Below are 26,179 nucleotides of genomic sequence, written 5' to 3' on the forward strand. Positions count from 1 at the left end.
ATTCCTTTCGTACTGCCATGTATCCTGATACGCCGTACATGCGCAAGGCTGAAACGCCAAGAGACATTAGGCTAATCGGTGGCTCTAAATTGACCGTAGGTGTGAATGTGAGTGTGAATGGTTGTTTGTCTGTGTGTCAGCCCTGCGATGATCTGGCGACTTGTCCAGGGTGTACCCCGCCTCTCGCCCATAGTCAGCTGGGATAGGCTCCAGCTTGCCTGTGACCCTGCACAGGATTAGCGGTTATGGATAATGGATGGATGGATGGATGGATGGATGGATGGATGGATGGATGGAGTTCTAGCTATCATAAATCTTCTGAGGCATCATAGCCAATTTCAATAATGAGTTCTGATTTTATTTTTATTTTTTAGTGTCATTCACAAAAACATGTCTGGAATAATTGAGCAGTGATTTTTAAACTGGTCCAATTTTACTGTTGTGTGCTTGTACACTTTGGTTGCCATTTCCTACACATACTTAATCTAATCAGAACGGGAAAAATTGTGATCTCAAAGTGTGACTTTCACTGTGGCATGGGTGTTGGTGCCAGATGTTTGAGTATTTCAGAAACTGCTGAGGTTTTCTCCTGGGGTTTTCACACACAACAGTCTCTAGAGTTTACACAGAATGGTGCAGAAAACAAAAAACATCGACTGAGCGACAGTTCTGTGGGTGGAAACAAACGCCTTGTTGATAAGAGAGGTCAGAGGAAAATGGCCAGATTGGTTTGAGCTGCCAGGAAAGATATAGTAACTCATAGCAACTCTTTACAACCGTGGTGAGCAGAAAAGCATCTCAGCATGCAACAGTAGAAGACCACATTGGGTTCCAGTCCTGCCAGCCAAGAACAGGAATCTTAGAATCAAGAACAAGTTCCTGTTAAAGTGGCCGGCGAGTATATATAGAATTATGTGGTAAACCAAAAAGTGTTAAAATATGTTTCACATTTTAGATTCTTCAAAGTAGCCAGCATTTACCTTGATGACACTTGACACACTATTGGCATTATCTCAACCAGCTTCATGAGGTTGTCACCTAGAATACTTTGCATTTAACAGGCGTGCCTCGTCAAAAGTTAATTCGTGCAACTTCTTGCTTTCTTAATGCATTTGAGATCAAACAGTAAATAGTAAATTAAAAAATACAGTAAATGGCCCTATTCCACACCACAACTGCAGTAATCCATATTATGTCAAGAACCGCTCAACTAAGTAAAGAGAAATGACTGAATTAGAAGGTGTCCCAGACCTTTTGACTGTATTACTGTTAACTGTATAAAAACGCAAAAAAGAAAATATTCAGCCAAAATCTCGACAATGAAACACATCTGGATACGGTGTAATGAGTATCTAATTACATCCCATGCAAAAGACACGAACTGCATTCGTAATTAATGGCCTCAGGCATGAAAAATGTCGATGATATGATAATATAAAGAGTTGCTCAGAGCACTTAGAGCAGCCCATAAAGAGCCATAAGTTGATCCATTATCAGTCTTAATGGTGCAGACTGCAATAAATATACTACAATATTTAGTGTATCTCATTCTAGTTTAGCTGAGCTGTGTGCAGTAAAAAAAAAAAAAACTATTTCAGAGACTCTGTACTTCACTGACTGAAATAAGAGTCACTTAGCATGAGCTGGACAGACACTGGTGTGGGTTTAAGCACTGATTTCTTTGCTTCCAGGTCTTATCTGCAGGTCCATCAGATGGAGCTCGACAGTCTGAACCGTCAGATGAAGGAATCGAAGAGAAATTCGCGTCTGGTAAGAGAAAGTGACTGAGATCTTACAATAAAAACGTTTACATGAATGCAGCTTTTTAAACCATATGATTACAAAGTCACTTTCATATTCCAGGGAGCTTGCTTTTGACCAATCAGCAACTTTCAGCATGATGAGCTCCATCCTATGAATGGAGAATCTGTATAACTACAGGACAGGAACTAACATGAGCCCTGATTTCTCTGGTGGAAACATACTTACAATGGTGCTTGAAAGTTTGTGAACCCTTTAGAATTTTCTATATTTCTGCATAAACATGACCTAAAACATCATCAGATTTTCACACAAGTCCTAAAAGTAGATAAAGAGAACCCAGTTAATTAAATGAGACAAAAATATTATACTTGCTCATTTATTTATTGAGGAAAATGATCCAATATTACATATCTGTGAGTGGCAAAAGTATGTGAACCTCTAGGATTAGCAGTTAATTTGAAGGTGAAATTAGAGTCAGGTGTTTTCAATCAATGGGATGACAATCAGGTGTGAGTGGGCACCCTGTTTTATTTAAAGAACAGGGATCTATCAAAGTCTGATCTTCACAACACACGTTTGTGGAAGTGTATCATGGCATGAACAAAGGAGATTTCTGAGGACCTCAGAAAAAGCGTTGTTGATGCTCATCAGGCTGGAAAAAGTTACAAAACCATCTCTAAAGAGTTTGGACTCCACCAATCCACAGTCAGACAGACTGTGTACAAATGGAGGAAATTCAAGACCATTGTTACCCTCCCCAGGAGTGGTCGAACAACAAAGATCACTCCAAGAGCAAGGCGTGTAATAGTCGGCGAGGTCACAAAGGACCCCAGGGCAACTTCTAAGCAACTGAAGGCCTCTCTCACATTGGCTAATGTTCATGAGTCCACCATGAGGAGAACACTGAACAACAATGGTGTGCATGGCAGGGTTGCAAGGAGAAAGCCACTGCTCTCCAAAAAGAACATTGCTGCTCAGCTGCAGTTTGCTAAAAATCACGCGGATAAGCCAGAAGGCTACTGGAAAAATGTTTTGTGGATGGATGAGACCAAAATAGACCTTTTTGGTTTAAATGTGAAGCGTTATGTTTGGAAAAAAGAAAACACTGCATTCCAGCATTGGAACTTTATCCCATCTGTGAAACATGGTGGTGGTAGTATCATGGTTTGGGCCTGTTTTGCTGCATCTGGGCCAGGACGGCTTGCCATCATTGATGGAACAATGAATTCTGAATTATACCAGCGAATTCTAAAGGAAAATATCAGGACATCTGTCCATGAACTGAATCTCAAGAGAAGGTGGGTCATGCAGCAAGACAACGACCCTAAGCACACAAGTCATTCTACCAAAGAATGGTTAAAGAAGAATAAAGTGAATGTTTTGGAATGGCCAAGTCAAAGTCCTGACCTTAATCCAATCAAAATGTGGAAGGACCTGAAGTGAGCAGTTCATGTGAGGAAACCCACCAACATCCCAGAGTTGAAGCTGTTCTGTACGGAGGAACGGGCTAAAATTCCTCCAAGCCGGTGTGCAGGACTGATCAACAGTTACCGCAAACATTTAGTTGCAGTTATTGCTGCCCAAGGGGGTCACACCAGATACTGAAAGCAAAGTTTCACATACTTTTGCCACTCACAGATATGTAATATTGGATCATTTTCCTCAATAAATAAATGACCAAGTATAATATTTTTGTCTCATTTGTTTAACTGGGGTCTCTTTATCTATTTTTAGAACTTGTGTGAAAATCTGATGATGTTTTATGTCATATTTATGCAGAAATATCGAAAATTCTAAAGGGTTCACAAACTTTCATGCACCACTGTATAAACATGCTTAGTGTTCCTGAACATATTCTAAAACTGTTCTTTCCCAGCAGGTGACAAAAAGCAATAATTAAGAACTCAGATGCGTGGGATCTAATGTAAATAAGTCAAGGGGATGCAAATCTAAATCAAAAAGTACGAGGCTTTAAGCAGAGCTATGGCATTAGGAGAAGTGTTTGAATATGGCCCATGGTTGTCTCCGTTTGATTTTAATCTTTCCTTTCTCTCTTGGTCTTTGTTTGCTTACAGGGATTTCTTTATGAACTGGACAAGGTGAGGGAGACTCTGTCTCTTACTGCTACTGATTTTACTGGTTTAGGATATTTAACCCTCTCAGCTACAAAAACAAACCAAGCACTGATACTTAATGATTTATCCTAATTACAAGATGTGATTATTAGCAACAGGTCTGACTTACTCTCTGGAACTGATATATAACATAACTGGATATGATATTTGTTTATCTACACTGTCAGAAACAGGGGTACAGTAGGAGTCAATTTCTGTCCCCCACGGTACAATGTATCCCCTAGGACTCATTATTGGACTTCAAGGGAACTATGTGTACCTTTGTAGGGTGAAAAAGGGACATATATATATTCCCAATCAGTATATAAAGGGTACAAATAAGTACCTTCGAGGATCCTGTCCCAGTGACTAGCCGTTGTACCCCTAAAGGTACAATAATGTACTTTATTTTCCAAGAATGTATAGTCCATCAACAAAAACCATGAAATAACTGGTGTAGTAGAAATGTTTTATGGTAATTTACAGATTTTTACCACATTCCTGAATACTAAATCTTCAATATTTTTTTCTTTTTATTTAATTAGATTTAAAAAAAAAAGAGTGGGATGAAATGGACTAGAAAAATACCATACATTTGGGAATTATTCTTGTTTTTTCCTTTTCTTTCTTTTTTTTAATATTACACTGGGGGGGGGGCTTAAACAAAGAAAAGAAAAATCTGTCAAACTCTTGAAGTGTTATGCAATGATGATGTTTAATGGCTATTTCCTGCAGCAAGTCAAGGTGATTGAGAGGTTCATGAGACGACTGGAGTTCCACCTCAGTAAGGTAAGCACGCGGGTATAATTATATATCTGTTAATTAGACAATACATTTATAGAGAATGAATATTAGTCGCAGTGTTTATCACAAGCTGAAAACCGTTACTGTGTTAGCATTACGTCAATAGGTATTCAATTTTAGTAAATTAAATATAAGCCCTTTAAAATCTGCCATCTTCAGTTAGGTGAGAGTGATCTTAACAATTCTGTACTAAATCAGGAATGTGTGTGTATGTATATCTTCGTCTTTGTTGCTCTGGCTGTGCAACAGTTCTTTTTCTCAATACATAAAATCATGTTATGCAATAAAGATTGTTAGTATATAGATGGGGCGGCACGATGGTGTAGTGGTTAGCGCTGTCGCCTCACAGCAAGAAGGCCCGGGTTCGAGCCCCGTGGCCAGCGAGGGCCTTTCTGTGTGGAGTTTGCATGTTCTCCCCGTGTCCGCGTGGGTTTCCTCCGGGTGCTCCGGTTTCCCCCACAGTCCAAAGACATGCAGGTTAGGTTAACTGGTGGCTCTAAATTGACCATAGGTGTGAATGTGAGTGTGGATGGTTGTCTGTGTCTATGTGTCAGCCCTGTGATGACCTGGCGACTTGTCCAGGGTGTACCCCGCCTTTCGCCCGTAGTCAGCTGGGATAGGCTCCAGCTTGCCTGCGACCCTGTAGAACAGGATAAAGCGGCTAGAGATGATATGAGTATATAGATGACTTGCAACCACGTGATCAAAATGCGCTACGTCATGAGCGTCCACCATGTTGGTGGATATACAAAGCAACTAGGATGGCAGCGGCTGAAAGCATGTCTATAACCAACGCTGAATTTTCTCAGTATTACCACGATTTGAAAAGTCAAGCAAAGATTTGATCCAAAGAGAAGATAGATATGTGTGGTTTTGACCCATGTTATTGAAAAAAGTCAGACATTTCTGAAGATAAGACACTTCTACCGACCATCGAGTACCCAGATATCGCGTTCTTTCTGGTTTGGTTGCCGAAGAATCAAGTCCGACCTTGGACGAAACATAGCCCGTTTTCTGAGTGGGTGCCCAGTCTGGATTGTTTCTATCATATACTTTTGCTGGTGCTCCTAGAAGCGAAATGGTAATACGTGTTAAAATTATAACAACAACCGAGTGAACCACGACAAGAGAACGCTCATTTTATAGCAAGATTCTAGCAGCACGAAATAAAATTCTTCCATGATATTATTGAGAAAGCACGAGCGGATGGAATTCTAAAAAATCGGAACGTGCCACGGTCACGAGTACTGTTGTGACCACAACCATATACAGCACAAAGATATGGCATAGCTAAAAGAACGCTTAAAGCAGTGGAAAAACAAAGAGAGGTGCACACGCGTGACTATGTTTTGTATGGGATGTCACTTGACCCCACATTTGTATATCAACCAACACGGCCAACATCCAGGTTTCTACTTTGTTTTGACGTCACTTGCAAGTCAAGGATTTGGCCAAAGCATGCACCAGAATGAATCCGTAAGAATCATTTAACTGAACAGACTCAAACGACTGAAGTGGCGCAGCAGAAAAGTGTTTGTTCTATCATCTGGAGATTGAATCCTAATGATTCCACAGCCGGGAGTCCAAGGGAGAAAATTGGCCATGCTCTCTGTGTGGGAGGGCAGACTCTCCTCCCCTGCCAATCACAGTGACACTGGCCAATCTGGGGCTTCTGTAAGATCATATACATTGAAGTGGGCGGATAGCACTTTCTTCTGAGCGTGTTACATGGCACTGTGATGCAGCAAAGCAGCAGTTGGAGAAGATGCACTTGGCTGGCTTCACGTGTCTCATTAGCCTTCACCCTTGGCAGCTGTCATAGGAAAGGGGAAAGCTGGCTGGTGGAAATTGGCCAAGAGGAAATTAGGGAGAAATGTAAACGTTCTGATCGTTGCCTCCATGAACATACTGTATATGAATAATTAAATGTACAGAAGAGGTCAATGAGGAAGTATGTGTGACCGCAAATGGACACGCATGCAATGACGCGTATCTGTATATGTCCAGATGAAATATGTCTGGCAGTAAATGGGCACACATGGACACACATGCACTGATATGGGTTGCAGAATTCTCCCTCTCACTGAACAACGGACTTCTAATTTCATAGGCCAGAGGACATCCAGACATCTGCTGCACAGGAAGTGGCCTTCATTCTCACTTCCTTTTCCTCCTTCTCCATTAGTTTATGAGAGGTGAAACCACTGGGAGTAAATATTATATATTCATGACATATGTATAGGGCAGCACAGTGGTGTACAGTGTCTTGCAAAAGTATTCATCCTCCTTTGTGTTTGTCCTGTTTTTTTGCATTACAAGCTGGAATTAAAATGGATTTTTGGAGGGTTAGCATCATTTGATTTACACAACATGCCTACTACTTTAAAGGTGAAAATTATTTTTATTGTGACACAAACAATAATTAAGATGAAAAACAGAAATCTGGAGTGTACATAGGCATTCACCCCCACTGAAAGTCTTTGTAGAGCCACCTTTTGTTGCAATTACAGTTGCAAGTTTCTTGGGGTATGTCTCTGTTAGCTTAGCACATCTAGCCACTGGGATTTTTGCCCATTCCTCAAGGCAAAACTGCTCCAACTCCAAGTTAGATGGGTTGCGTTGGTGTACAGCAATCTTCAAGTTATGCCACAGATTCTCAATTGGATTGAGGTCTAGGTTTGATTAGGCCATTCCAAGACATTTAAATGTTTCCCTGTAAACCACTCCAGTGTAGCTTTAGCAGCATGTTTAGGGTCATTGTCCTGCTGGAAGGATGGATGGATAGAAGTAGTCTTCATCTTTGTCAGCATGGGCCCTGGCAAACTCTAGGCGGGCTTTTTTGTGCCTGGGCTTTAGGAGAGGCTTCTTTCGTGGACAGCATCCATGCATGCCATTCCTCTGCAGTGTACGCCGTATTGTTGTCACGGGAAATAGTCACCCCAGTTTAGCTTTCTACTTCTTTAGATAACTGCAGTGAACTTGCATGCAGATTTTCTTCAACCCTTATCAGAAGACGCTCCTGTCGAGGTGTTAACTTCCGTGGACGACCTGGACGTCTCTGTGAGATGGTTGCAGTTCCATCTTTCTTAAATTTTTGTACCACTTTTGCTTCTGACTGATAAGTAAAGCTTTGCTGAAATTGGAAATTGTTTGTGTTCATTGAGATATTGTTTAAAATGTTACTTTTCAAAGTGGGTGTACTCATTTACACTGAGCACTGTGTGTGCATATAAACACACACACACACACACACACACACACACACACACACTTTATATGGATGTGTAGAAAGAGAGAAACATTCTTAATTTATTGTCTATACACTGAACTGATATTAATGGTCCAGATATGTTTGTAGTTGTTTCCCTTCCCTAGCTAAAGTTTGTATTTAAGAGAAGACCAGCTGTGAATGTTATAAACCAGACTGCAAATATTCACCGCCAGGACAATTAGTACACGACTCTAAACACCTCCAGATGAGTGTTTTTGTTTTGTGAGTGAAGAGGAGAGTGAGGTCTCTCTGTGTGTCTCTCAGTGCAATAAATCTTTCAAGCTTCTGCTTCTTGTCTGCCTTTCCTGCTCTTTCCTTGCCTCAGGAAACTGGCATCTCATGAGCCTGCTCCAAATGCTGCTTTCCATTTGTGAACATATGTATCCCTTATTGGGAATCCTAAATATCCATCCATCCATCCATCCATCCATCTAAATATCCATCCATCCTTCTAAATATCCATCCATCCGACCATTCAGCCATCCTTCTAAATATCCATCCATCCATTAATCCATCTAAATATCCATCCATCCATCCATCCGTCTAAAATATCCATCCATCCTTCTAATATCCATCTACAGTATCCATCCATTCTTCTAAATATCCATCCATCCTTCTAAATATCCATCTATCCATCAATCCTTCTAAATATCCATCCATCCATCCATCCATCCATCCATCCTTTTAAATATCCATCCATCCATCTGACCATCCATCCTTCTAAATATCCATCCGTTCATCAATCCTTCTAAATATCCATTCATCCATCCTTTTAAATATCCATCCATCCATCCTTCTAAATATCCATCTATCATCCATCCTTCTAAATATCCATCCATCTGACCATTCAGCCATCCTTCTAAATATCCATCCATCCATTAATCCATCTAAATATCCATCCATCCATCCATCCATCCATCCATCTAAAATATCCATCCATCCTTCTAATATCCATCTACAGTATCCATCCATTCTTCTAAATATCCATCTATCCATCAATCCTTCTAAATATCCATCCATCCATCCATCCATCCATCCATCCTTTTAAATATCCATCCATCCATCTGACCATCCATCCTTCTAAATATCCATCCGTTCATCAATCCTTCTAAATATCCATTCATCCATCCTTTTAAATATCCATCCTTCTAAATATCCATCTATCATCCATCCTTCTAAATATCCATCCATCCATCCTTCTAAATGTCTGTCTATTCATCCATCCATCCTTCCTTCTAAATATCCATCTATCTATCCATCCATCCTTCTAAATATCCATCCATCCATCCTTCTTAATATCCATCCATCCTTCTAAATATCTATCTGTCCATCTTTCTAAATACCCATCTTGCTTGCTTCTGTGTCTGTGTGGTTAGGGAGTGTTTGTCTCTAGTAATCCTGTGGATTATACATCCATCTCCCTACTAAGCTCTCTGTGTGTCTGCATCTTTTATCTCACCCTCTAACAATACCAGTCATGTGAGAGTCTTATCAGAACTGCTTCATGTAGTCACCTTTTTATGACCTTTTATTCCTGGCATGACCGTGTAAAATACAATTTCTGCAAAATGTGTGCCTGAAGTGCATTTGTAGAAAAACTGCTTAGCGAATGGGCATTGCTGAATCATCAGTACGTGTTTTTGAATAAATAAACTCATAAGACTGAAGGAAAAAAACTGATAAAATACTTGGTTTCAGTCATTTGTGCTAATAATGCACTAATCTGTTTTCTTCAGTGTTAAAAAAGAGGGTATTGATTCAGATTTACCATGTACAACATGAAAAACAGGATAAATACTATTTTTATAATATTCTATTTGTGATTGATTCATAGTCTGGAAACTCAGATTTATGGAAAAGTTGATAAGCTGAGGATGCGGCTTGAGTGGTTTTAAAACTGTAGGGACGTTGCACATGTGCAAGTGTATGGCAGATCTTAATAGAGGTGTGTGTGTTTTGAAAATGCTTGCTTTGTCCTCGCAAGAAGGTGCGCTTTAGATACAAATGCAGCTTTCCGAGTCGGTTCCACTATTGATCCGAGTCGAGTCTGAGAACAAGACTCCAGCCGCACCATTCGACGGTGGCTGCTGTTGCCTTTATGTGAAAGCGTCTCTGCTATTGTGTTGGACTAACATTACTGCTCGACTGCCCCATTTTAGTTAATAGGCTACAGATAAAAAGCTTGTTCGTTGCTTGGCAAGCCCTGCCCACTATCAACAGGGCAAACAACATGAGAGAGGGTTAACACTAGCTAGTTCATTGCTCAGCAAGCCCCACTATCAACAGGGCAATGAACATAGCATGGCACTTCCTTCTCTGGGTGGAGTCATACCAAATGATTGAAGTTCGAGGTTGTCCCCGTCATCTCCTCGATAGTTCTTCCACATATGGAACACACAGGCAGTGCATTTTTTCCCCACTGCACGAGAAGTCTGTATAAGCAAAGCGGACAATCCTGGGGTGTTCTCTCCAGACATTTTAGCGCCATTAACATTAGTTTGTTCCTGAACATGACGTATGAACAGGTGAATGTGCGTTCTCTTTATCAGGGAGTGCGAAGTATTCTGTCAGAGATGGTTGGGAGAGGGATGTAAGTGCAGAAGGTGTGTTTATTCATACAAGTGAAGACAGATAAACAATCCAGAACAGCAGGCAAAATCATAAAACAGTGAAACAGGCAACAGGTCGAGCGAGGCACAAACAGGCTATCGTAGACTCGGCAGAATCAAAGACGAGAAACAGGAAAACAAACAAGGAAGGAAATAAGGCTTGGTAATGTATCAGCAACGGAACTCAATACTTCACAAAGTACAACCCTGATTCCAAAAAAGTTGGGACAAAGTACAAATTGTAAATAAAAACGGAATTCAATAATTTACAAATCTCAAAAACTGATATTGTATTCACAATAGAACATAGACAACATATCAAATGTCGAAAGTGAGACATTTTGAAATTTCATGCCAAATATTGGCTCATTTGAAATTTCATGACAGCAACACATCTCAAAAAAGTTGGGACAGGGGCAATAAGAGGCTGGAAAAGTTAAAGGTACAAAAAAGGAACAGCTGGAGGACCAAATTGCAACTCATTAGGTCAATTGGCAATAGGTCATTAACATGACTGGGTATAAAAAGAGCATCTTGGAGTGGCAGCGGCTCTCAGAAGTAAAGATGGGAAGAGGATCACCAATCCCCCTAATTCTGCGCCGACAAATAGTGGAGCAATATCAGAAAGGAGTTTGACAGTGTAAAATTGCAAAGAGTTTGAACATATCATCATCTACAGTGCGTAATATCATCAAAAGATTCAGAGAATCTGGAAGAATCTCTGTGCGTAAGGGTCAAGGCCGGAAAACCATACTGGGTGCCCGTGATCTTCGGGCCCTTAGACGACACTGCATCACATACAGGCATGCTTCTGTACTGGAAATCACAAAATGGGCTCAGGAATATTTCCAGAGAACATTATCTGTGAACACAATTCACCATGCCATCCGCCATTGCCAGCTAAAACTCGATAGTTCAAAGAAGAAGCCGTATCTAAACATGATCCAGAAGCACAGACGTCTTCTTTGGGCCAAGGCTCATTTAAAATGGACTGTGGAAAGTGGAAAACTGTTCTGTGGTCAGACGAATCAAAATTTGAAGTTCTTTATGGAAATCAGGGACGCCGTGTCATTCGGACTAAAGAGGAGAAGGACGACCCAAGTTGTTATCAGCGCTCAGCTCAGAAGCCTGCATCTCTGATGGTATGGGATTGCATTAGTGCGTGTGGCATGGGCAGCTTACACATCTGGAAAGACACCATCAATGCTGAAAGGTATATCCAGGTTCTAGAGCAACATATGCTCCCATCCAGACAACGTCTCTTTCAGGGAAGACTTTGCATTATCCAACATGACAATGCCAAACCACATTCTGCATCAATTACAGCATCATGACTGCATAGAAGAAGGGTCCGGGTACTGAACTGGCCAGCCTGCAGTCCAGATCTTTCACCCATAGAAAACATTTGGCGCATCATAAAACGGAAGATACGACAAAAAAGACCTAAGACAGTTGAGCAACTAGAATCCTACATTAGACAAGAGTGGGTTAACATTCCTGTCCCTAAACTTGAGCAACTTGTCTCCTCAGTCCCCAGACGTTTACAGACTGTTGTAAAGAGAAAAGGGGATGTCTCACAGTGGTAAACATGGCCTTGTCCCAACTTTTTTGAGATGTGTTGTTGTCATGAAATTTAAAATCACCTAATTTTTCTCTTTAAATGATACATTTTCTCAGTTTAAACATTTGATATGTTATCTATGTTCTATTCTGAATAAAATATGAAATTTTGAAACTTCCACATCATTGCATTCCGTTTTTATTTACAATTTGTACTTTGTCCCCACTTTTTTGGAATCGGGGTTGTAAGTGTGCTTTCACAGTCTTTATATAGGCGTGCTGATTGTGCCTTAATCCTGTGCAGGTGCAAGTTGTTTACAGCGCACATGCTGTCTGGAGCGTGCTTGAGAGTCTATCTGATGCATGCGCCAAGGTGCACAGGTGTGACACTCTTGCACGAAATTAGTACAAAAATTTAATGTAGATATAACTATAAATATCTTATGCCAAATTATGGCATGTTACAAAAAATAAAGAAAAAATCTGAGTCCTCGTCTCCAATTTATGAGTCCGAATGCAGTTAATGTACGAGTCATCAGTGCTCAAGTCCAAATCAAGTCACCAGTCCTTAAAATTATGGTGCAAGTCCTGGACTCGAGTATTACAAGCCTATGCACAACCAACAAGTTTGACAACCTTCCAAATCTCTATCTTAAATGTACAAAATAAAGATACAAGAAATTAGGCCTGGGCGATAAAATTGGGTGGCATGGTGGTGTAGTGGTTAGCACGGTCGTCTCACAGCAAGAAGGTTCCGGGTTCGAACCCAGCGGCTGGCGAGGGCCTTTCTGTGCCTTTTGTGTCCGCGTGGGTTTCCTCCGGGTGCTCCGGTTTCCCCCACAGTCCAAAGACATGCAGTTAGGTTAACGTGGGGCGGCCTTGGGCTGAAGTGCCCTTGAGCAAGGTACCTAACCCCTGACTGCTCCCCGGGCGCTCTAGTGTGGCTGCCCACTGCTCTGGGTGTGTGTTCACTGCTTCAGATGGGTTAAATGCAGAGGATGAATTTCACTGTGCTTGAAGTGTGCATGTGACAAAGGTTTCTTCTTCTTCTAAAATGATAGTGTTATGTCTCGTCAGTCGCAATAAGAAAATTGTTCGATCGAATATTCAGTGGTTTCACTTAAACATATTAAATACAAACCGCCGGAAAAGCACATAACGAATACACAAAGTTCAGTTGCGTGAACAAACCCCAAGCGTGCTCCTGCCCTGCACACACACTTCTGTTTCCTTATTTATTTATAACAGTGTCCCCTGAACTATAGGTGCCACAACTCTTCTGTGTAAAACCAGTGATTTGAAACATAACAAAGAGTCTTAGTGAGAGAAGTAATCTGACTAGGATACACATCTCTTCTGATAAGCAGAACACACACTTCATGCCTGACTGATAAAGTGCATCCCGATCAACTAGAGTTAGTGCTTGGTTACTATATTGCTGGTGTCTGTAATGAACAGAATTAGTATATCTATGACATGAGGGTGTCTGCTTGAGTGCTGACTATATAAGGAGTTTCCTGTTTGTGTCACTGGCTTGTGGTTTAATAGGATTGCCAAAGGCACTGCAGACAGATCAATAAAGTATTAATTATGTATAGCAGGTATAATAAAATTCATCGAGTAATAAAGGCCTAATGAAAGTAAATACAGATTGTTTTTATGTGTTCATGTGCGTGTTTGAGAGAGGCTGAGAGAGGCTTTGTGCATATTTTTGTACTAATCAGGTTAATCACCATCTGTATTCTACCTGCAGTGCAGTTATTTCTTTATTCGTTGTGTGTTCACACACGCATACACTCATCATTGGCCCTAATAAAGTCAAATGAAGATTACTCGCAGGTAATTTTCGTTACTGTAGGTAACAAGTGTGTCCAGACACAGTCAGTGCGTTTACATGCACATAGAGAAAATCGAATTTCTGACGTAGCTCAACTGAAATCGAAGTTCTAAATGCCATGGAAACACCTTAGCTTGGCTGAAATCAAACCGAACTGGATTTCTCGTAATCGAGCTACGCGACCTAGATTATGCGATTGTAGCCGAGCTACTTAGTGCATGTAAACCCTATCGAGCTACGTAGTCGAGCTACTTACTTCAGCACTGCCCCTTCCGGAAGTGATGAGTGACAAGACCACAAGCGGGAAACACAACAGCCTCGGTCGGCATGACAACAGTAGTAGAAACGTGCACTTCTGGAGCAATGAGGAGATAGAGTTCATGCTCATTCAGCTTAAGGAGTTGAATATATATAATATATCTCGATGTTGCTGTCCTGGTCGTCGTTCTTCTTGTAAACACGGAACTGATAACTTTGTTTATACTCTTGAATAGCTCTTCTTCATGATGACAACCAGAAGTGTACCAACATGATGGGGCGTGTAGCGCCACCTGTGGTTCGGGTGCACAATGTACCTCACACAATAGCTCGATTTCCTTGTGTGCATGTAGGATTGGATTTCTCTGGCACCCCTGCTGGGACCCTTAGCTCGATTACCGACAGTAGCTCGATTTGGATGTGCATGTAAACGCACTGACTGAGGCAAGCAGTCACATTTTATGTTCTATGTTGATTAATAGATCTAGTTAAGTGCCAGTGATTTGCATGTGACTTACATTCATATACTGTGTATACACTGATTAGCCATAACATTATGACCGCTGACAGGTGAAGTGATTAACATTTGATTATCTCATTACAATGGCACCTGTCAAGGGGTGGGATATATTAGGCAGCAAGAGAACAGTCAGTTTGTGAAGTTCATGATCATATCTTATCAGGCCACCACTGTATCCACACTAGGGCAGTTTTGTTAGCTTCCAGAAGGTCTTGGTTGGAGCAGCTTGGGCCCAATGGGCATCCTCGGAGTAGGTGATCCATGGTTTGGACAGGTTTACGACAGGGGCACGCACCCTTGCGCTTGCGGTGAGTCCCTACTTCAGAAGGTTGTCTCCTGTTTTGCCAACCTTGGCTCTCGCATGATTTAATATGACCCAGTCTTTCCTGCAGAGGGAGGTTCCATTGGGAAGATCCTCACTGGGTTTGGGGACAGTTCTTGAAGTTGATGTGTTGGAGGCAGGAAAAATGGGCAAGCGTAAGGATCTGAGTGACTTTTACCAGGGCCAAATTGTGATGGCTAGATGACTGGGTCTGAGCATCTCCAAAATGGCACACCTTGTAGGGTCTTCCTGGTATGCAGTGGTTAGTACCTTCCAAAAGTGTTCCAAGGAAAGACAACCAGTGAACCAGCAACAGGGTCATGGGTGGCAAAGGCTCATTGATTCGCATGGGGCACGAAGGCTAGCCCATATGGTCCAATCCCACAGAAGAGCTACTGCAGCACAAACTGAAAAAACTGCTGAAAAAGTTAATGCTGACACCTGTCTGTTTTAGCCAGTGTTAACTTTTCAGCAGTTTGTGCTGCAGTAGCTGTTCTGTGGAATTGGACCATATGGGCTAGCCTTTGTGCCCCATGTGAACAAATGAGCCTTTGACACCCATGACCCTGTCACCAGTTCACTGGTTGTCCTTCCTTGGACCACTTTTGGTAGGTACTAACCACTGCATACCAGGAACACCCCACAAGGTGTGACATTTTGGAGACGCTCAGACTCAGTCATCCAGCCATCACAATTTGGCCCTTGTCAAAGTCACTCAGATCCTTACGCTTGCCCATTTTTCCTGCTTCCAACACATCAACTTCAAGAACTGACTGTTCTCTTGCTGCCTAATATATCCCACCCCTTGACAGGTGCCACTGTAATGAGATAATCAGTGTTAATCATGTCACCTGTCAGTGGTCATAGTGAAATGGCTGATCAGTGTCTATACTGGATATTAATTCATATTGGCTTGCAAAGTATTTCACTGCCTGCACAAGCTTAGCATCAGTCTCAGTTTATCCATCTGGTCATGTGACCTCTTGTAGGGGGGTGGGGGAAACATTTTTCAAACCAATATTCAAAAATTATGCATGTGACATTTTTGCAGCATGGAAGTGACATTTGAAACCATCCTACACAGACAATAGAAATCACATGCTTATGTGGTTAATTGCTATTAGAAAAACTGAAGTAGGAATTAAGAACAAAATTCGGCAGAAATTATGGACTTGGCTATTTGAAATTTAAAACAACTTTCAAACAGACTTTTTAATGCCTACGTATTGTTGGCATTCACATGGAATTGCAGTTTAAGTGCTATTATAGGCTCAGGATTATGTGGAAATCGGCATCATTACTAATTCAGTAGTGAAATAGCATTCGCTAACATTGAATCTCGCACATTATCACCAGCTGTCTTTCAGTAATACTTGTAGTTTAGGATGTCGACTTTGGCGTAGTATTGTAATAATATTATTATCTTGACTTGCATGATGAGGCTTATTATTTTAAACACAGTATGTAAGAGGCTGTCCACACGGCAATGGATTCAGGTGAATCTGATAAAATTGTTTATCGTTTTGGCCTGGCGTCCACACGGCACCGGCGTTCTGGGTGCCCCAAAACGAGAACGGGTTCCAGAGTGTAAAAATCTGGCAACAGCGCCATTGCGAAGTCGTCTGGATGAGTAGAACGGATTTGTTTACGATGACGTCACAACCACATGACTAGAACAAGCAGCACTCTCGCTGTTTTGTATGAACCACTGCATTGCATTCACTTTTGTATACAGCTTTTCTTTTAAATAAACAAGTAACTGAACCATTTCTTGAATTTCTTTTTTTTATTGGATAAGACTGCTTTTCAAAATGTTCACACACAATATAAAAAGTTATATAAATTATATAAAAATGCTTTTTAAAATGTTCACACAATAAGAAAATTAAGTTATATAAAACTATGCACACTAATAAAACTACTTTGTACACACAGAAGGCACGATTTCCTCGCGTAGTCACAGCCATCTTCTTGTTGTTGTGTGCTTGTTCCTGTGAGTGCTTCACGCCGGGTAGAAGAAGGGGTTTATACACATGCGTCCTACTTCTTCTATTGTTCTGGTGTCTCTGATGGTACCATCTTACAGCGCACGTAGAGGTGTGGCATGTGTATTGCATCGTTTTCAGCAAGCGTTGCGTTGCCATATGTACCTGATATTTTACTGATCCGTTGCCCATGTGGACGCGATATTTTTTTAAATAAAATCTCGTTGCCGTTGTTGTGTGGATGTAGCCTAAGTTGAATAATTGCTAATGCTAGCTAAAGGCTGAACATAATCCACATGGCTAACAAGCACATGTTGGTCCTGACTTTGATTTAAATCTTTTGCCTTTGCTGTAATATCGTTGTGTCAGTGTGGAAATTTGTATTATTGGTGTAATATAGTGAAAACCTATTCACCTTTTTATTCTCAGTAACATATACAAATAGAGCATGTGATAATCATAATCAGCACCAGACCTCTCTTTTTTTTTCCACCTATAAGGTATTTTAGCCCTTTTTTAAATCCATGATAGGATCGGTTTGTGTAATTTTACCTGGGTTAATCTTTTTTCTACCAGGACTGTTACTTGTGCTTAAAAGTAGACGGCCTTTCGATTTCATAAAATCGGTGAAATTTAGTTCCCTCTGAAATTTGGTCATTGTGATATATGTTTATTTCTGTAATATCTCACAAAATATCAGGCCATTCTGTGGCTGGGAAGTTATTTAATTTGAGGGGATTCCAGAGCAAATAATGTGCATGAAATCGCTCGCTTCGCGCAGTCAAGCAGACAGAGGAAGTCCGTGTGCGCATGCGCAGGTTTACCTTTGACCGTGCACTGACAGTTCCATCATTCTGTTGCTAAACGAACAGCTGATCACACCGAGGTGCTCGCTGACCGCCGATATTTATTAGTTTGGTCCTGCGTTTCCTTTCCTTCGCAACATAACGTCTTTTTTTTCTTGCTTTCCGTTACTGTAGTCGGTCTTTCACGTTTCATTCGCATCCTCCATTTTCCTCTCCTGTTTCAAATTTGTATCCCACAATGCCTTGAGCGAACGGGGAAAGCCCACCACATGATGCATGATGTAGTATCTTGTATTGCGTCATGGTGAAGCAGGAAAAAATAGCGCAGAATTTAAGACCCTATATTCATTAATTGTTCTATTTTAAAAAAAAACTAATAAAATTGGAAGTCTGTGATTCGAATTCAGTAGCTTTCGGTCCACTAAACAAAAATAATTGAGTGTCGGGGAAAATTCTTTTTATGATCTAAACCTGAAAAATCTGAAAGGCAGTCTAGCTTTAAGTAATTCATCAATGCAATAGCAGTGGTGACTCTGTAGTTATATCTGTAAGTCTGTATGCAGCTGTTGATGCCAGTCTGTATTCCTTATGTTTCTTTGTGTGCAGATTGACGAGTTGTATGAAGCGTACTGTATGCAGCGAAGACTGCGGGATGGAGCAAATAAGATGGTAAAGGCGTACACGGCTTCACCGGGTAGCCGAGAAGCCAGAGAGAGTCTTTCAGAGGCCAACAAGGGTTTCAAAGAATACACAGAGGTGAGTGGCATACAAGTAAGCTTGAGACAATGTGAAATTCTGTCATTTGTAACATACAATCATGTGAAAAAGAAAGTACACCCTCTTCCAGTTACATGGTTTTACCAATCAAGACATAACAAAAAATCATCTGATCCTTACCAGGTCCTAGAATTATGCAAATCTAAACTCAAGTGTAAAGCAACATACAACAGATTCCACCATGTTGTTATTTATTTAACAAAAATTAAGTGAAAATGCAGAATCCATGTGTGAAAAAGTAAGTACAGCCCATGATTCAATAGCTTGTAGAACTACCTTTTGCAGCAATAACTTGAAACAGTTGTTTTCTGGATGATTTTATCAGTCTCTCACATTGTTGTGGAGGAATTTTGGATTTCAAATTGTTTGGAAATGGCCTTATAGCACTTCCCAGACTGATGTGCAGCAACAATTGCTTCTCTAAGATCATTGCTGATGTCTTTCCTCCTTGGCATTTTGTTAACATACACCTAAGTGCTCCAGACCAGCAAACTGCCAAAACTAATGCTTTTTAAGAGGTGGCCACACTTGCTGATGATCAATTAATCAAATTAATTTGCTCAGCAACACTTGGCTGCTAATTGCCTTCATAATTTCTATGGAAGCAGTAAAGGTGTACTTAATTTTTCACATACTGCTACTGCATTTTTTTGGCTAATTTGTATTAAATAAATAATGACAGGGTGAATATGCCATGTGTTATTGGTCATCTGAGGTTGTATTTGCCTAATTTTAAGACCTGATAAGCAGGGCCGTAACCAGGATTTTTCAAATACCGAGGTCAAACATTGCGATACATCTTATTTGCCAAAAAAAAAGTCCTAATATGGTGACTTTTCATACATTTTGGAAACGAGTCAAAATCACAAGCCCAACAAGGAGATGAACATGTAGGTGAACATGTTTATTTTAACAATTTCAAAACTGCACGATCACAACAATATGCAGCATCCTCAGATGGAGAGTACCGTAGCCAGGGGTGTTTTTTTTTCCCACTCAGCACTATATCTCAGAAGCCTTTTCCCAAATTGACGCTGGGGGTATTTATACTGGTCCCTACTCCATCTACCCTGAAGAATGTTCTTTTTCTCCTCATCTGTGTAGGAACTTTTGTTTTTATAGCTTGCCGGATCATGGATGGACAAACTTGTACTTGGAGTTTCTTGATCTTCACCTGTTATTTCCCTATCTTTATCTCCTGATTCTGTTATCTCTTCCTCTCATGACTCAGTTCTTCCCTTTTCTTCCTCTACTGGCTCTGCTCTTCCCTTCTCTTCCTCTACTGGCTCTGCTCTTCCCTTCTCTTCCTCTACTGGCTCTGCTCTTCCCTTCTCTTCCTCTACTGGCTCTGCTCTTCCCTTCTCTTCCTCTACTGGCTCAGTTCTTCCCTTCTCTTCCTCTCCTGGCTCTCTCTCTTCAACTCGCTGATCCTCCCCCTCTCCAGTGTCCTCTATTTGATTTTAAAACATTATTATTATTATTATTACTACTATTATTATTATTGGTGATCGGAGGAGGAGCTGTGAACGCGGCTGGGCTGTTCATGATTGACAGAAAGCAGTCAGAGGCGGTACATCATGTTGTAAATAAAATGTGAACATAAGTTTGCTACCCGTTTTCATTTCCGTTCGAAAATACAACCAATGATCAAAACATCTTGGGTTCACGTTAGCCTATAGTCTGGTAAGTTAGCAAAATAGCTCAAGTCTCGTCAGTACCCAATAACTTCATAAACAACAGGTCACGACTGTCCAGCCTTTTCTGATCTGAAACGCACCAAATCAAATCGAGACGAGAGAGACAGAATAAAAGAGTTTGTGCCGCCTGGAAAACGAAAATCCTATCTATAAGTGGCTTCGACTGTTGTTGCTTGAAATGCTAATTAAAATTGCACTGTTAATGATCATAAGCATTCCGGCCCGTAACTGTCAGTGACTGGCAAAATTAACTCCCCTTCTTCCCTCTTTCTTTTTCTCTCACTTGTTGACTTTCCAAAGCTGAGTTTGGTTTGTTTTAGTGTAGTAGACTTCTTCATCTTATGTCAATTTTCAGATTCCACGACTAATTGACAAACTGACTGGCTGCGGAGTCGGACCTTGATGAGAACACTTCTCAACTCTTGTATATCCCGTGGTGCTTAGCTGACTAATATGAAATGTTTCCAATGTCAGATATTTCAGCTTCGTTTAAAAATGATTATGTGGACTTTATTTTTAGACAAACAAATGAGAGCAGGGGGATGCAAGCTGAATTTAGAATTTTCCACCGATCAAAGTCAGAACGATTTTCATCATCTATTAATTTCACATTTCTGAGTGGAAAAAAAAAATACCGTGGGAAAAAAAATGCCGAGGACATGACCTCGGTGTCCTCAATGGTAGTTACGGCCCTGCTGATAAGAACCAGATTATTTTTTTTTATTACGCCCTGACACTTAAAACCTAGACTTGAAAGAGGGTGTACTTTTTTTTTTTTCACATGACTGTAATCTGATCTAGCTGTGGCTCACTTAGAATCTAAATTTCAACCTCATGCATAATATGCTGGCTGGCTGAAAATAAGTCACTGTTTAGATTAAAATACTTATCTTAAAAATACTTAAGAGCCCTTGATTGGATAAATATAGCAGTGGTTTATTTGTTTCAGCTGGCAGCATTTCTTTTAACCCTAACTGATGCAGTGAGTAGCTTCTCATTTCTTTATCAAACGTGTCGGAAGACGTATCTCATGCTCATGGAAAAGATGTTACTGTGTCAGATTAGAAAAGAAAGGTCAGATTATCGGCCTGCATCAAGGAAAGAAAATAACTTAAGAGATTGTTGAAATGACTGGAATTGGATAAAGAACTGTTGAACACATTATTAAAACCTGGAAGGATAGTAGTGAACCGCTAATTTCACGGAAGAAATGTGGTCAGAAAAAAAATCTTTGCCAACAATGATCAAAGATCATTTAAATGCTTGGTGAAATCGAAACATAAAAAATTGACAGTTGAAATCACGGCTGTGTTTAAGAGTGAAAGTAAGGATTGGGACTAAACAGCTGTGTGGGCATTTAAAAAAAAAAAACCCACTCTCTTGAAATGTGCCTCTACAGAACATGTGCATGCTGGAGAATGAGATAGAAAACCAGCTCGGAGAGTTCCATGTCAAAATGAAAGGTATGTCTTTTCTTGTTAGTACTTGTAGAATAGTTACCCATACTTTTGTATTGGCTTTGTAACTAGTACTAAAGAAGGCGTTTCATTTTTCTTTGTATGCAAAATCTGTACATTTAAACAACACTTTCATAAGATATATGATGTTGAATAAATATGAAGGTATACACTGAACATGCCATCGTTGCAGGTCTGGCTGGCTTTGCGCGCCTCTGTGCTGGAGACCAGTATGAGGTTAGCTTTCATTTCTTTACTCTTTCCTTCTTCTTTCTCTCTTTTGATGGCCTTTTTACTCTGTCTGTTCTCTTAGTATGCACCGTATTGTTTGTCTTGTGCTTGAACTGGTGAAAGGTAAAGAGGTAGAGCGGCAGCTACAATTATCGACACCTTAACGATCTTTTGGCCGTTGCAAAAGTAGCAAAGACTTTCAATATGTAAATTGTGCATGAATAATTAATCAAACTTCCACTGGAAAAAAAAGCACATTGATTCCTGATTACTTAGCGTATCAGATCGCGTGACACCTTTCCACAATTATCGACACGTTTGTCTACAGTTATTGACACCGTTCCACAATTATCGACACCCAGATAATTATTTATTTTAAAAAATCAGTATGTAGTAGAGATGCACCGATTGCAATTTTTTGGGCCGATTCCGATTTCCGATTTTCCATGGAGTGTGACCTGCCGATGCTGATTTTGGCCGATTCCGATTTCATTTTTTCAAACCACTTCACAGCACACACAAAGACTATTTTCTTTTTATCTTTTCTTTAATAGAACATTCTGCCAGATTTTCAGTAATAAATTTTCAACACCTCAAAGGTTGAAAACAAACAAAAAGACATTGTTCTTTGTAAAATCTTTCTTCATGTTTGGTATTAACATATTAATTCCTGAAATAGGAAATTCACACAAACATTTTTTCTTTTCCCATCCAATATCTGGCACAAAAACAACTTCCCCCTCATATATTATTTGCCTACTGCTATGGAACACACTTTCATAAGCCTATTTAGATCTGAAAACTTATGCCTTATGGAACAACCCATTTCTTCATTCAGTATCAAAATGCAAAAATAATTTCCAGTCGTACTTATACCATAGCCATTCTATCATCTTTGTCAAATGTATAAACAAATTAGTTTTTATTTAAAACTATGTAGTATTATCAAAACATAGTTTTTTATTTAAAATTTGTTTTACATAGACTTATTTAATACAAAATATATTTTATATAAATATATCGATGTCAGTGCTTATGTAAATGAGGAAGTAATTCTAATGTTTGTAAACAAATGAACTGATAATGTTTAACCTGTGTCAGAAAATCATTTTGTTCCACTTTCTACCCACTTTCTAAGTATTTTCATAGATCACGTTTTGTTCAGGGGCGGCACGGTGGTGTAGTGGTTACCGCTGTCGCCTCACAGCAAGAAGGTCCGGGTTCGAGCCCCGTGCCCAGCGAGGGCCTTTCTGTGCGGAGTTTGCATGTTCTCCCCGTGTCCGCGTGGGTTTCCTCCGGGTGCTCCAGTTTCCCCCACAGTCCAAAGACATGCAGGTTAGGTTAACTGGTGACTCTAAATTGACCGTAGGTGTGAATGTGAGTGTGAATGGTTGTCTGTGTCTATGTGCAGCCCTGTGATGACCTGGCGACTTGTCCAGGGTGTACCCCGCCTTTCGCCCGTAGTCAGCTGGGATAGGCTCCAGCTTGCCTGCGACCCTGTAGAACAGGATAAAGCGGCTAGAGATAATGAGATGAGACATTTTATTCGTCATTATTTGTATTAATTTCTAGTTTCGTAGTTTAACAATAAATATCAACAGGCAATTGACATTGTAACCACATGAAAATCCAGGTCAAAGGTCGTATGCCGTTCCTCAAACCAAAATATAAAATGTCTACTGATCTTGTACAACCCCGATTCCAAAAAAGTTGGGACAAAGTACAAATTGTAAATAAAAATGGAATGCAATAATGTGGAAGTTTCAAAATTCCATATTTTATTCAGAATAGAACATAGATGACATCAAATGTTTAAACTGAGAAAATGTATCATTTAAAGAGAAAAATTAGGTGATTTTAAATTTCATGACAACAACACATCTCAAAAAAGTTGGGACAAGGCCATGTTTACCACTGTGAGACATCCCCTTTTCTCTTTACAACAGTCTGTAAACGTCTGGGGACTGAGGAGACAAGTTGCTCAAGTTTAGGGATAGGAATGTGTTGCAGTTCGTATGAGTGGAGCACAGAAAGATGGCAGGCCAGGATTAAGTTCCACAAAGAAAACTTCTTATTCTACTTAATTTAGCTTTTCAGCTTTTACTCACTCACTCACACTATCACACACATGCGTTGTGGTTGGGAGGGAGCCTCCTTCCTCTGCTCTCTCTCTCCTTATATAGGGCGTGATCACTGGGGAAGACACACAAACACAGATTAACCAACATCAGGTGCAGTGATTCTGCCACTTACCTTCCCTGACTCCGCCCTCCGGGCACAGACCGATGCTTGACCACGCCCCCACTGCCACAGAATGTTAACCCATTCTTGTCTAATGTAGGATTCTAGTTGCTCACCTGTCTTAGGTCTTTTTTGTCGTATCTTCCGTTTTATGATGCGCCAAATGTTTTCTATGGGTGAAAGATCTGGACTGCCGGCTGGCCAGTTCAGTACCCGGACCCTTCTTCTACGCAGCCATGATGCTGTAATTGATGCAGTATGTGGTTTGGCATTGTCATGTTGGATAATGCAAAGTCTTCCCTGAAAGAGACGTCGTCTGGATGGGAGCATATGTTGCTCTAGAACCTGGATATACCTTTCAGCATTGATGGTGTCTTTCCAGATGTGTAAGCTGCCCATGCCACACGCACTAATGCAACCCCATACCATCAGAGATGCAGGCTTCTGAACTGAGCACTGATAACAACTTGGGTCGTCCTTTTCCTCTTTAGTCCGAATGACACGGCGTCCCTGATTTCCATAAAGAACTTCAAATTTTGATTCGTCTGACCACAGAACAGTTTTCCACTTTCCACAGTCAATTTTAAATGAGCCTTGGCCCAGAGAAGATGTCTGCGCTTCTGGATCATGTTTAGATATGGCTTCTTCTTTGAACTATAGAGTTTTAGCTGGCAACGGCGGATGGCACGGTGAATTGTGTTCACAGATAATGTTCTCTGGAAATATTCCTGAGCCCATTTTGTGATTTCCAATACAGAAGCATGCCTGTATGTGATGCAGTGTCGTCTAAGGGCCCGAAGATCACGGGCACCCAGTATGGTTTTCCGGCCTTGACCCTTACGCACAGAGATTCTTCCAGATTCTCTGAATCTTTTGATGATATTATGCACTGTAGATGATGATATGTTCAAACTCTTTGCAATTTTACACTGTCGAACTCCTTTCTGATATTGCTCCGCTATTTGTCGGCGCAGAATTAGGGGGATTGGTGATCCTCTTCCCATCTTTACTTCTGAGAGCCGCTGCCACTCCAAGATGCTCTTTTTATACCCAGTCATGTTAATGACCTATTGCCAATTGACCTAATGAGTTGCAATTTGGTCCTCCAGCTGTTCTTTTTTTGTACCTTTAACTTTTCCAGCCTCTTATTGCCCCTGTCCCAACTTTTTTGAGATGTGTTGCTGTCATGAAATTTCAAATGAGCCAATATTTGGCATGAAATTTCAAAATGTCTCACTTTCAACATTTGATATGTTGTCTATGTTCATATTGTGAATACAATATCAGTTTTTGAGATTTGTAAATTGTTGCATTCCGTTTTTATTTACAATTTGTACTTTGTCCCAACTTTTTTGGAATCGGGGTTGTAATATGTGGTAGATATTTACAACAAATTACAAAAAATATATATATTTTCTGAATGGAATAGAAAAATCTGAATATTTCAAGCATGTAATTTTTTTTTCTATGCTAGGAATTTAATTCTGGTCTAATTCTATTTATTGCAATAGGATTCCAAATACTCTATAAGCATTCCATTCTGTTATGAATCAGAAAAATAATTATTATAAATCGCAGCCCTTTTATTTTTTTAAAGTACTTCATCTACTTCAACAATGTTACTCAAAGATCGATCCATAACAGCTGTAAATGTCACTTAATTCCACAGGGTGTCGATAATGGTGGACACCAGTGAAAGTGATCACTATTATCGACACCTCACGTGATTCTCAAACGCATGTTTAGATACAAAATAGCGACTGTCAAATGAAAGCGTAAGAAACAAAGTAGGTTTCGACAAGGAGATCATGAAATATCGTTGAATTTGAGAAGTAAAAACATGTCCATGATCTTTCTACCATGCTTACCTGCGATGATAACATCCGGGTTTTCCTCAAATTACTGATCGTGCTAAAAAAAAAATTC

At 40.3% G+C, this 26,179-nt stretch overlaps 1 protein-coding gene across 4 annotated transcripts in view; it reads left to right on the plus strand.

Moving 5' to 3' along the window:
• The window catches only part of ripor1 (RHO family interacting cell polarization regulator 1), a 241,345-nt gene that overhangs the window by 154,348 nt on the left and 60,818 nt on the right, over positions 1-26,179 (plus strand). For all 4 annotated transcript variants that reach the window (XM_060923946.1, XM_060923945.1, XM_060923944.1 and 1 more), the window contains exons 4-9: positions 1,692-1,770; positions 3,840-3,863; positions 4,614-4,667; positions 18,457-18,606; positions 21,724-21,787; positions 21,975-22,018. In XM_060923946.1, coding sequence (XP_060779929.1) covers positions 1,692-1,770; positions 3,840-3,863; positions 4,614-4,667; positions 18,457-18,606; positions 21,724-21,787; positions 21,975-22,018 — 415 coding nt within the window. The remainder of the gene's footprint in view (positions 1-1,691; positions 1,771-3,839; positions 3,864-4,613; positions 4,668-18,456; positions 18,607-21,723; positions 21,788-21,974; positions 22,019-26,179) is intronic.

The sequence above is a fragment of the Neoarius graeffei genome, chromosome 6, assembly GCF_027579695.1.
Source record: "Neoarius graeffei isolate fNeoGra1 chromosome 6, fNeoGra1.pri, whole genome shotgun sequence".
In the NCBI taxonomy this organism is placed as follows: Eukaryota; Metazoa; Chordata; class Actinopteri; order Siluriformes; family Ariidae; genus Neoarius; species Neoarius graeffei.